The sequence below is a fragment of the Anabas testudineus genome, chromosome 3 (genome assembly GCF_900324465.2).
Source record: "Anabas testudineus chromosome 3, fAnaTes1.2, whole genome shotgun sequence".
In the NCBI taxonomy this organism is placed as follows: Eukaryota; Metazoa; Chordata; class Actinopteri; order Anabantiformes; family Anabantidae; genus Anabas; species Anabas testudineus.
In genome coordinates, this window is record NC_046612.1 from 22958522 (window position 1) to 22971497 (window position 12976).

The following is a 12976-nucleotide window of genomic DNA, read 5'->3' on the forward strand; positions in this document are numbered from 1 at the left end:
TAGATAAACAAAAGGGAAGATATGGGAGAAAGCTAGATGAGGCACTCGGGTAGTTACACTGTTGTTCATAGAGGTGTACACTTGCATTGAGACAAAGTGCATGGTTTGTTTAAACACTATTCCTAGATGCCCAGAAATTCCAAAATACCGCTACGATTAAAACATGATGGTACACAACAATTGTTTATTTATGAATATTAATTATAATAGGAAGTTGAACTTGATTACAACAATCAAGTTGTAAGTATACAAATGTGATGCATGTCTTCTTATGTAGGAGAAGAGTGTAAAAACCCAGTGTCATGTGTAAAAACCCTATCAGCAGTTAATTAGAAGACGGAATTTATGGTCCTGTGATGACCGACACCCGTTGAATCGCGCAGTCACCAACGACACGCTGCCAGTTGACCATGGGTTAGATAGAAGGTTTGAGGAAAAAGAACATAAACATGATATTATTTAAAATGGCACAGGATGCAAAGATATAAATGAGGAGTACAATAAAAGTTAACATTAGCAATATTCATTGATAAACAATGTAATTAAATGTTTTATCACAATTCCTATACCAAAAAGTAAAATGGTGAATAACAACATTTGAAAAGGTACGACTGGGAATCGAACTCGTTACCATCGGGTTCCCGGCGCTCCGCCCTTCCCGGTGAGCTATACAGGCAGATGGAATTCAGACGTAGTTTTAAGCTTTTATTATGTAGAGTCGAACTATTCCTTTAGAAACAATTAATCTGTATAGCCCTTTTTACAATTGACATGACATCTCGCAACGCAGCTCTACACAAGCAAAGAACAGTACATGAACAGTGAATGTGTAAGAATAATAATAATCATCGGGACGTAATTTTAAGCTTTTATCATGTAGAGTCCAGCACAGGCATACGCAGATGCCCCCGGTGAATAATGGTTGTTTATTTTTTTTAAAGTATATCGTTAGCCATTTCATTCATTGCAAAAATATAGTTTGACTTTCTGAAAGACAAATACCATGCGAGTGAATTGCTAACAGGCTTCACACAGATTTAATAATATGTAATGGACAGCTTACAGGATGAGACACAGCCTTGGCATCACTTTCTATCTTTGCATATCTGTGTTCACTTGGGCGAGACTGTTCTGGTTCAGCCGTGATTGGGCCACTCAAGTTTTAAATGATAGGCTGTGAAAACCTGAGGGCGGAGATCATTATACCATAGTAGAGCGGCGTTTTCGACGGCGTCCGACGCGACCGGAAGTGACGTCGAATGCGCCGCTCCGGTTTTCATTAAAGCAGCGCTTTGGACGGCGTTTCCTTTACGCTGTAAAAAGCGCCGTTTTTATAATAGATTTTTCGCCGCTTTTGACGGCGGTACATTTGATGACGCCGCAATAAACGGCGTCATGACAGGTTAGATGCCGGAAAAAGCGGCGTTTTAGGAGGTAAATCGTGCTATAAAGTGGCGTTTTATGGCCCTTACGGCTTGCCATACAGCCTGCGCGCGGCGACACGCGGAGAGCTGTCCTCGTCACCGGAGACCAAGTGTCTCACCCAGGGACCCGAGACGTAGGTCCAGAGCAGCGAAACGAGCCGCTTTGGAGTTTAAATGATGTCGTAGTGTCGAGCTACTGACGGAGAAATGGTGGCAGCTGAACCGCCCGACGTGCGTCTTTGTGCCACTTTCCCGGAGACAGAAGTATGTGAGACAGACATCTGCTCACAGGAAGCACGGACACGTCCTCTGACGGGTTTGATCTCAGTCTTCAGCGCAATTTCAACACTGATTGACTTTTGCTGCCAGTCACAATGAAGCAGACTGAAAGGAGACACACCTCACAGTACCAGCTGGTTCTGGTCCATTTACATCGTCTTATTGGAGGATGTTAACAAACAGTAATGAATGATCAGATCAACGTTGAGGAACCATTTAGTCTTTGGATATTTGACTTTACTTTTTTAAAATATCTACATATAATAACTGGGCTGTAGCCGGTTCAAACCAACCAAACCCAGAAGAACCAGTCTGGCTTTTTCTGAACGCCTGAAAATGGCAAACAGAGAGCAGCTGATGCTGGAGCTCGACGTGGATCATCGGCGGAGATAAATCAGAGATATTTACCATAATCAGTCCCAAGAGTGGAAGTTAATACTAAAGGAGGCGGATAGAGACGTGTCACAGAAGAGAGTTTGCATTTATTTACCTGTGAACTGCTCCAGCTCTCTGACTTTAAGACAAACACAACAGGACGCACACTGACTATTTTCTGATTTCATAATCACCCTCGTTGATTTGTATGAAATGCAAATTAGCTGCAAATGCAACGCGCTGTCTGCTAAAAGGACAGAGACAGAGGGGAGATCGACAGGTAAACGCATTTAATCCAAGCTGAGAATAAACTGGGGAGTGTTTTAGTCCAAGGCACCGGAGCTTGACGCGCTCCACGGATGCTCGGGCAGCTCGCGCACAACTCACCTCTGTGCATTTCCTCTCACGGTGTGATTCCAAACCCAGAAGCACCTTTTTCAGAAACGCCCTCCTGTTTTGTCCATTTTAAGGCTCCAATCGGGCTCTTCACGAAATCCAACTTTGCTCCGACAACAGTAAATGATCCATTACGCAGAGCCACGCACCAAGAAGACAGCCGCGCCGAGCTCCTCTTCACTCCGCGATCCCGCTGCCGCAAGCCTTTGAGCCAGGCACCATTTCTGCAACTACAGCATCCAGTGGGACCGCGGCGGAGGCGGCATGTGGAGGTGGGCTGACTCGTGCGGAGTGTGGCGCACTAGTCGAGGTAGGTATCCAAAAGACGCACACGGATGGAGGATGGATTGGAGAGAGGAGGAAGAGGAGGAGAGTCCGAGTCTCGTCTGAACTAAGGAGCACTGCTCCTGAACGAGGCTCATTTAAGCCGCGGGCACCGCTCACATCAATGAGCCGCTCGTCGTGAGCGGCGTCAAGTCAGACACACCGAGGAAGTCACTTCTCCGCTCTCGCCTTTCAAAATAAAACCTTATCGGAGAACTCATGGAAACTGTTTCACAAGTGGAAGGAGCTCACATGATGATGATGTAAATGATAAACACTCCTATTTAACCTTTACACAGGTTAACTATGTTCATTTTATGTTGGTTTTGAATAAGCTCTTCAAATGATATTAAAAAAGATGTTTGTTCTCAGTTTGTCTATTTTAAAGTTTAAATTAAATAGCATTAAGCTCAGAGGATTATTTTTTTGTTATGAGTAACTAAATACATTATTTTCAAGAACGCAGCCTTCAACACACTTGTTCACTTTTTGTTTTTTAGTTTCGACTGTGTGGTTTAGTTTTTCAACTCTTTGCCTCAATTACTTAGTGTTTCTGTGCTTTTATTTTTATGGCAAAACCTCCTCGTTTCCGGTTGTGCTCTGGTTTTCTGTGCCTCTTAACGCAGCACGTAGCGCCCCACCTCCTCCTTGCTTTAAGTTTCCCCCCCTCATCTCTCTCTCTGTCTCTCTACCAGCAAACACACACACACACAACGACTGACAGTCAATAGGAAGCGTTGATGTCACCCTCCCATGCTCTGCAGCAGTTGAAGGCTACCAAGCTTGAGACTTACTCTCATTTGCCTTGCAGGAAAGGTTTATTCTCTCCATGCATTATTTAGCAGGGTGCATCCTGAAGTGGGGTGCAGGGCCCAGCGGGGTGCTCAAAGGCGTCTCCAGGGGTCCTCCAGAAAATTAAACACAGTTTAATTTCACTGCTGCTTCACTCACTACAAATTTAGATAATGAGAGTAAGTATAGATGATTATTTGGAGTGCAGCTTCCCCTCTAGCTTCTCTAAATAAACAAAACACCCTGTTAAAAAGAAATCTTATGGAGCCGCGTCTGTTTATTTCACGAGCAGCTTTAAGTGTAATAATCCATAAATGAACCAACCCAGAGTTGATTTAAACAGGAGAAACCTTTATTCTCAACCCCTGCACGTAAACACAATTTGTAGCTCGAACATTCATTTGCAAATCAAATCCACAAAACAAAATAAATTACACATGCCCGCAGTTAATCATTAGTTAAAAAGCGCTAACCATTGGAAAAGGCATATGCTTATCCTTGTAAAATAAGTATCTCAACACACCAGAGCGCTGCAACTAATTAACTTAAAAAAAAACAACAACTGGAATTAATGTACAACAAGCTAAAATAAACTACGCTTAATTCAGCAGGGCGACTAGTGTTCAGGCTATTTGCTGAGCCCTGATGCAGTAGCTTTAGACATTGTCAGAATGCAACACAAAACGTCTCTTTATTTTGGCACTCCCATCATGCACCGTGACACAATCAAGTGAGAAAAAAGATGAATTTGCACTCAGCAAATCTGAACATCACTCATCACATTTGGTGAAACTGGCAGCTGGAAAATATTCCACACAATCAGTAATGTTTCCATTCTTTTGTTCTCGCTTCGCAACAGTTGCTGCTGCAGCTGCATGCTGAGATTCAGACTTGAATTCAGTCTAATGTTAAGTAATAAATGTGGATGAATTTCTTTACAATATTCCAGTTGAATAAACAGAAGAATTGAGCCAACTCGGCAAAGACAGTGGACAGTAACTCACACACGCACAGAAATTTCAAGTAACTTACACAACACCTGGTGCCTAATGTGCTTCCCCTTCCAGTGGACACATTTGTAAATTGAACATTTTACAAACACATTGACAGAAATGTGTCTTTTTGTCAAAACACTTAACAGTTAACAAACTAACGATCACTCTGCTGAATACAGCCAGTCCCAAGAAATCCCTGCTTCACACTTGTGAGTGATCTCCATCAGGACTTCTCTCTGCGTCTCCAAAGCCTTGTTGTAGCTCCTGTACTTCTAACACTGGAATGAATAAATCAAATGGACATAAATATTTCACGTCTAACTCGAGGACTGAAAAATATCAAAAAGAAGCATTTTGGGGCAAATGAGGATCCTTTTGTTGGCCCTTGAAATGAGACTGAGTAAAAACGTGTGAAGATGGGGGGGCGGGGAGCAGGCGGAGCAGAACAGGAGCCGATGTTCTCCCAGGATGCAGTTCTCCGTCTTCACATGGCATCGAAATGGAAACGATGGGCTTCCTGCCTCTTCTCCCGGTCGTCCGCTTTCTGAACAAAACACACACACAGAAACAAACCGTCAGCCTCTTCTGGTTTATGGATCATAGTCAGTGACAGAAACCTTCAATCTCATCAGCTGTAATGAATGCAGATCATCGATTGGTGGATGTATTAATGACAAAGAAATGTGCTGTTAGTGGACCATGAGCTAATTTAAAAGTAATTTAAAGAAGACAAGAAGCACAAATTCAAGACCAAATCAAAAATCAACATCAGTGTATTCATGTAAGTACAGTGTTTTATTTGGACATACAAGCTGCTCTAAGTCATTCTGTCATCACTTTCAGTTGGACAAGTTCAAACTGACACAGTCATATTAGGCCAGACTACCACCACTATGATATTCACTGATTAAACAGGGCCGCATAGCTTCATTAAATGCTCAGTTAAATGAACCCACTGGTAGGAACACACAAGCACCAATACACCAATTTAGCTTCCACCCATGTTTGTGCAACAACAACAACAACCACCAATTAGTGAAATTAAAAATTAAAAAAGCCATCGGGGAAAGAAATAATAAAAGATGGTGAACTTATTCTAGTGTGACTATTACATTTATTTTGCAAGAACATAAGGACAGATAGCAAGTGTTCAATTAGTCCTTTGGTCAGGAAGTTAACCTTTTAATATTTAATTACAGCGACAGCTAGAAAAAAAAATCCTATCTATCATCTTGGCAAATTGTTTGTCTTATTGAGTTCAGAATTATTCCACGAAGACGGAAATGTGGAGGATATTGTAACAATAAACCAGCTCAAGCATTATACATAAAAAAATACACGCAGAGAAAAAAAAAAAAAGCGGTGCAGTGAGGAAACCTTTACTGTATCTCACAGCAGCCTTTTAAAAACTATTTTCTATTGACATCTGTGAACTAACCGCTGACACCGTGCTACATTTCATAAACCTCATAAAAAGTAATTGGTAGTTTTAGCGAGCACAGACTGTCGACAGTTCTATCTGAACACATGAAGGTGGTGGCGGCCGTGTGTGATCATTTGTAGCTAAGGTCTAAACAGGTCAGAAACACACTATTCTAACTTCCTGATTGTCTCATGCCTCACTGCCCAGAGGGAGACAATCCTACACGTTTTTATGTACATCTATGTGTAAAATGCATCATACCGTATAAGTTTATCTTTGTCCTCATGTTTGTACCTCAGAATAAAATTTGATGCTAACTTTGAACCTTAATTTCATAACAGATTAGAAACAAACAGACATTATTTAATAGCTGCTTAAGAAAACAGTGGGTTCGATGGGACTCAGTATTAAAAGGAGTGAAAAACGTTGTCGTGCATTTGTAGACGACGCCATCTGACAGTAACTGAGCCTGAGAAAAAAGTCGGCACCCTGAACTGGTGACAGCGAAGTCAATAATACATTTAGATGTGTTACATCAGTGATGAGCTGAACCAGTTTGAAAGTATCTGAATCAAATCGTTTATTTCATCTCTCCAACAGTTTGTCTAAAAGTTGCAGTGAAGCAGCTCATGTTTTTGTATCAGAAGCACTGAGGCCAATCTCAGTACAACAGAAAGACTTTTCAGAGACGACTGTCCGCTTTTCAAACGCAGCCAAGTGCTCCCTGATGTTGACTATATTGCCTCACAAAATGATGGCCAGCTACACATTTACTACGTGTTTTTTTATCCTTTCGCTTTTGGCCTTCATCTATCTTCCAAGACACCATCGCCTTACGTTGACTGAAGTTGTGTGTGTGTTTTTTTTTTTTATTTATGCCAACATCCCTTCAAGCAGCAGATGGACTGAAGTGATGTTCTTTCCTGTGGATAAGAGATCCACTGCTTTGTGTTTGAAGCCTGGGTATCCAGAGGATTCCACCAAAATTGTCATAGTGAAGCCAGAAATCACATTTTAAAAGCGATGCTCCTCTCTCTTTTTACATTATTACCCCAACTAATATTTCACCGCCTGCAAGTTCACCGGAGCCGTGTAAAAGCCCCTGTTAGCTTGTTAGGCAGTACAGCACATCTTTGCCCCTGTGCACCTGCCCTCTACCTGACTTTGTTATTAGAAGAGCAAATACCAGCGGCGGCGCAAACACAGAAATGCCAAATGTCAATCAGTGTGCTCGCCCTGACCTTACTGGATGCCCTGCCATAAAAGAGGTGGGAAAGGAGGAAATATGACAGAGGATGTTAGCGACTGGTGTACAGAACTCACCCTCAGTCTTAATTCTCTGACATTAGCCGGTTGGGCAAAATGTGTTTTTCAGTTAATACGATCAGTCGAATACTCTGAACACAGCGCTCTGGTGTGTTATAGTTCTGTTCATCTGCCCCAGATGAGACTGGCACTGTGAATTGGGAGAGAGATATTTTGGACGTCCATGTCGTCAAAATTCAACTCTGTGGGCACAACTCCAAGCATTATGTCTGGCAAACACCAGGCGCTGCTCATCATCTGGCTATCGTGCTACACGGGGGGCTTCTCTGCAGCAAGGACAGGGAAGTCATTTTCTCCCATGAACTTCAGACATCTGGAAAATAAGGTCGGGACATTGTCTGGGAATTCCCTTTTACATATGTAGCACACAGCTCACCAACTGAAAACACTCTAGTTTAGGTGAGAGGTGGTGCCTGGGTAGAGCTCACAGGAGGCACTACGTGACAAAAACGATGCTGCTGAAATCAGTGTTTTGTTTACGGCAAACAGAAGACGAGCCAGTCGCAGAATAGCATTGTCAACCACACCCACATGCTCGCTGCTGTATTCATACATGGGCTCAGTCGGACGTGACACAAACTGTGAACTGGGGAGTTGGCAGCGCAGAGTTCATTTCATGTCTGGTCCAATGAATTTGGACACTTGTGTTCTCACATAAAGGTCAGAACTGAGGAAAACCTGCTCCAGAGTTCACCTTCTAAATATGACAATGACCTGAAGCATAAAGCTGCACTGGACATCTCTGGCTGTCCTTGAGTGGTCCAGTCAAACTGCAGAACTAGACCCTATGGAACATCTGTGTAGAGACCTGTAGATGGCACCTCACATCTAATCTGATAGAAGTTGTGACAATTTGTCTGGAAGAATGGGAAAAACTGCCCAAATCCAAGTGTGAGAATAACACGATCTTTTCCACGTCTGTAGGAGCAGTGGACAGGTCACTCTGACTGATCAGCCCAAGAACACTACAGCGATTAAAGTTAAATACATCTCTTGTTTGTGGGTTCAGTCTCTTATTTTGTCAAGCCTACATGTCAGAGTTGATTTCAAGTGAAGTGTACTGCCACCCCGTATGAGTGAGTGAGCGGTTTTATTTCCCATTGTCCTCCTTCTTCTTCTCATGACCTCAGACACTCTATTTAGCCTTCACCGGCACATACATATGTCCTCCCAACCACCTGATCCTGCTAGGTGTATCTAGATACTCGGTTCAGGCACCAGCCATGTTATTTTTGAATGCAGAGTCCATTCAGATGTACCTGATGCTCACGCCCACGTTTCCCAAAAAGAGGGCAATTACAGCACTTCAGTGTGTGTAACCATGCACGAATGCCATCCTGCATGCAGACGCACACATCCAGGCACACATTAAGTGCGCACACTGTGCACGGCAGATGGCTTGGTGGAGATGCCAGCAACTTACTGCAACACCCAGCCCAGCAGACAGCATTACCACGGTGTGGGTAGATGAAAAACGAAAATGAAAAACAAAAAACAAACAAACAAGAAAAAAAGTAGTTTTGCGTGAATCAGTGTTAAATAATGTTTGTGCGTGTGTTTTCCCAACCGTAACATTTCGGGGTACATTTTGCGGTCACCGTACTTTGTGTGTGTGTGACTCAAACAGTAACCGGACCAGGAGGAGCTGAGGCACAAAACACAAACGAAAACATGTATTGACTCCCTGGAGGGCGTATTTACAGCAGCAATAAAGAGCAGATCTGCCGTGCTGAAAGGACAGAAGCAGGCAATTACAGCTGAACGTCCTTCCAGGTTGTAGCCCAGGGAGAGAGACAGATAGTGAAAGAGAGAGAGAGAGAGACTGTGTATGTGTGTCTCAGTGGGAGGCTAGAGGACCACAGGACAGGGACAGTGGTACCCATCTGCTGCTGCTTGTGACCAATCTGCTCTTTCTTACACACACACAAGCAGTAAATCACCAGGAAGAGGCCAACATTAACTACACGTCTGTATATGTGTGTGTCCTGACCTTCTCTTGCCAGTGGAGGATGCCAATAATGACGAGGATGAAGACACACACTCCGATGAGCGCAATGGCCGTCAGCAACACACTGTTGCTAGGAGTCAGGTACAACTTAGCGCTCCAACTAGAGAGAGAGAGAGAGAGAGTGGGGGGAGAGCGTGTGCATTAATAAAAATGAGGATTTGCCATATGTTGTTTTATGTTTAATCATAGTTGTAGAGAAACAATGTAATTACCAAATGGTACACATTAGCACAAATTGTGTCCTAATTAAGTTGAAATAAATAAATGAACAGCTCCGTCAACTTCTTATCACAGATAAACAGAACAAAGCTCTGCTCTGTCTCCAATGTGGTTTCCAATCACATTTATGCAATTCTGGCAGTTAAGCCTCACTGATAAACTGGATTTACCATCTCACAATATGTTAGACTAGGCTTGAACTTAAACTACGATACAAAGGCACCTGTGTTTTTCTGGTTAGAGCTTCACTCATATTGTGTGTCTGTGATGGATAGTCTAGCAACCCTGGCGAGTAGACAAGTGTTATTTGGCTACATGCAGGAGGCTGCACGTGTGTGTGTTTGCCTGTGTTGAATAACCATCTGGAGCTTCTCCTGGGGTTTGAGCTACATGTGAACAATGTCCTGATAACACAAGAACACATGCTGCGAGGTGAGAGAGTGTGTGTGAGAGAGAGAGTCACATCTGGGCACTGTTTTGTCTCCGGCTCGGGTAACGTTAACACGAAAAGTGTCGGTAAGTGGCATCGGATGAGGTACCTAAAGCGTTGAAAGGTATCCATAGCAACAGCAGGTTTCCCGGCGGAGTACACTGCTGTGTACAAAGAACATGGTCACCTATGACCCAATGATACTGTTTTCTTTACGTATAGTTTATGTACCTGCGAGGTTTATTGTGTGGGTAGGGGATGACAATGAGCTGAGAGTTGGGAATGATGGCTGTCCACTGCTGCTTCCTGATTTCCTAGAAAGGTAGAAAAAAATACACAAACTGAGTTTCTACAAATACATACTGTACATGATAATACACCACATGGTAACAACACATGCAAACATATGCAGATTTCCATAAGTGACACACAAACTCACAATATGTATGTTAAGTCCTCTGGGGCAGACTAATAGGGTCCCATGGTTTCCCTTAGCTTCCGAACAGTGGCTATTTTAGGCTGTGTTTAAGACACAGACACTGTGCTACTTTAAATAAATTACGCTCCCTGTTTTCGTTGTGTGTGTATGTCTGCGTGCATCTAGGCGTTTGTATGTATGATTAAGTACCCACCGTGTAGTATCTTTAGCTGTGTGTGAGCGGGTTCACCCACCCACAAAAGTTATAACCTCAGTCTTTGTCTTGACAAAATAACAATTTCCCTTTTTCATTCAGCACTGAGGTCAGATTTCATCGAAGGAGAGATCTGCAATCCAGCTGATTGCTAATGAATGAACGATTTCATGTGACTGGAGAATGTAGGATTGTGCATGAAGACTAAGATGAAACACTGGAAGAGCATCATACTGGTGCAGCGCAGATTCTTCAGATAGAAATAAGTGAGAAAACAACAACAGATACATTTGTACAGCACACTAAGACTCACTGAATAATTTTCTGAAAGTGAAAATGTGAAACATATGCTGTGGCCTTTGCAGTGACCAGATCTCAACCCAACTGAACACCTGTGGGAGATTTTGGACCAGTGTTTTCAAAACAACAAAATAAGGAAATAACTTTTGGAAGAATGCCAGCGAGCAGTGAAGCTGTTCTGGCTCCTTACTAAGACACTTTTTATCTAAGATTTTCCTTTATTTTCCACCCTTCTGTAGTATCTTCCACTATCACTATACACATCAGTATCTGTTACACATATGCATTTTGTTGTTTACTGTAGAAAAAAAACCCCCAGTCCATTTACTGTACAATATTGCAACCCAGAGTTTAGTCACACCCTGTCGTTCCAAAACCAGCTGAAGTTAGTATTCAACGGGCCATCATGGTAACAGCTTCAAAGGCGGCAAAGATGTTCTTTGTTTTTAAATGTAAAAAAATTTAAAAAGTACCTTGTTGTAATTAACCTGCACAACTTGAACTGTCGTGAGGAGGCAGCACAGTGGTTGACAGCAGCTTGACTTTAAGTTCAAGTTTCATTGTTAGTAGCCTGCCGCCTAAGGCTCTACATCCAATGATGTGATCTGACCTCACACAGACTGTATTTAACATCTGCACACCACAGTGCTTTCATTTCTGGAAAAGCCCAGCTTCATTATCCATTTCTGTCGGTCTTTTTTCCACCTTTATTCCAGTCTGATTAGTGTCTTGGTTCAGCCCCTGCTCAGGTGCCAAGGTTGTGCTTAGGCTCATTAGGGGTTAAGAGTTCAGACAGGAGAGAGGGCATCATATCAATGATTTAAAAGCTGTAATCATGCTTGTAGCTGGGAGGAATGAACATTTCCATCTCTACATTTGGCACGATCTGGAAGCGCCACTGCTCTTTAAACGTGGCTCTCTGTTCTTCATCAATTGAAAGGAACCACATCTTGCAGCTATTTTGAATAAGCGTGCAACAACGGTAGTGCTTTTTACATAACGAGCACATTCTCGCCGCCAGCCATTGTCGCTTAGCTCTTGGAAAGCGCTGCTGTCGGTGCTGCAACTGGCGGGGGAGCAGAGCTGGAGACGAGTCAGCCTTCACTACTGCTGCCTGGGAGCAGATCCGATCTGGCTGTTTGGAAGAGAAAAGTGTTCCCAAGTCTTGAGAGAGAAAGAGAGACACTGGTTCAAAGCCAGGGAAACTGGCACACTATAAGAAAGCGAGGGAGACAGATAGAGAGATGGATGGTGAGGGAGATAGAGAGAGAGTGAGTGCGACAAGTAGGGGACTGATTAGTGAAGTAAACCACTTTGAGCAGCAAAGGGAATCCCCTGGGTGGAAGATAAGTGAACAGGAGGAGAGAGACTCACAGAGAAAGATGGGGAGGGGGGTGAATAAAAGAGAGGAATGATTGGACAGAAGATGGAAGATATCCAAGTAGATTTTACAAAACCTCTCCTCCTGTGAAACAGCAGGCAGTAACACTCAGTGTGGAGGGGGAAACTGTAAAGGGCACAGCAGGAGAGACAGCGAGAGAATGGGAGCAGGACAGAAATAAAGACTGAGAGGGAACAAAAAAAAAAAGGATGGATCAAGAGAGTTGACAAACAGAATGATCCAAACGTGCCGCCTGAGCAGCCAGGGGAAAGAGGCAGGGCTCCTACACCCTCTCCCTCTTTCCTAAAGAGCTTTCCAAAGCTTCTCCTCCTCGTTACAGGTAGATTTGAGTTTGAGTTATTCCACTCCGCGCTCCCTCTGGGGAAAAAAAATCTACTTGGCATAATGGACCGCATCTTTAGACATTCATTAATTCACTTTGTACAGCGAATGAGCTTTTTTTTTTGCAGAAAAACAGTGTTTGGAAAGGGGACAACAAAGCAGCTTGTAGGAGATGAGTACTCGTGGTGCACTACAGCTTCGGAGCTGCCGTGGACCGGCCGATCTGAAATTCTAATCAGCTGCTTGACGAAGACCTCGGCACCACACGGGAGGGGGAAAGAAAGGGCCCTGTCGTGCCTAATATTCAGAGTGACAAGTGCAACGTGTGAG

General features: G+C 43.3%; 2 protein-coding genes across 2 annotated transcripts in view; both read right to left on the reverse strand.

Annotated features, from left to right (window-relative positions):
• The window catches only part of LOC113174366 (neuropilin and tolloid-like protein 2), a 38901-nt gene extending 36034 nt beyond the window's left edge, over positions 1–2867 (reverse strand). Inside the window, exon 1 of the mRNA XM_026378307.1 lies at positions 2466–2867. Within this exon, the coding sequence (XP_026234092.1) occupies positions 2466–2475 (10 nt within the window). The 5' untranslated portion in view covers positions 2476–2867. The remainder of the gene's footprint in view (positions 1–2465) is intronic.
• A 1056-nt stretch (positions 2868–3923) lies between these two features.
• Positions 3924–12976, reverse strand: part of itfg1 (integrin alpha FG-GAP repeat containing 1) — a 126062-nt gene continuing 117009 nt past the window's right edge. The window contains exons 16-18 of the mRNA XM_026378215.1: positions 10223–10305; positions 9325–9442; positions 3924–5129 (exon numbers count right to left, since the gene is read on the reverse strand). Coding sequence (XP_026234000.1) covers positions 5070–5129; positions 9325–9442; positions 10223–10305 — 261 coding nt within the window. The 3' untranslated portion in view covers positions 3924–5069. The remainder of the gene's footprint in view (positions 5130–9324; positions 9443–10222; positions 10306–12976) is intronic.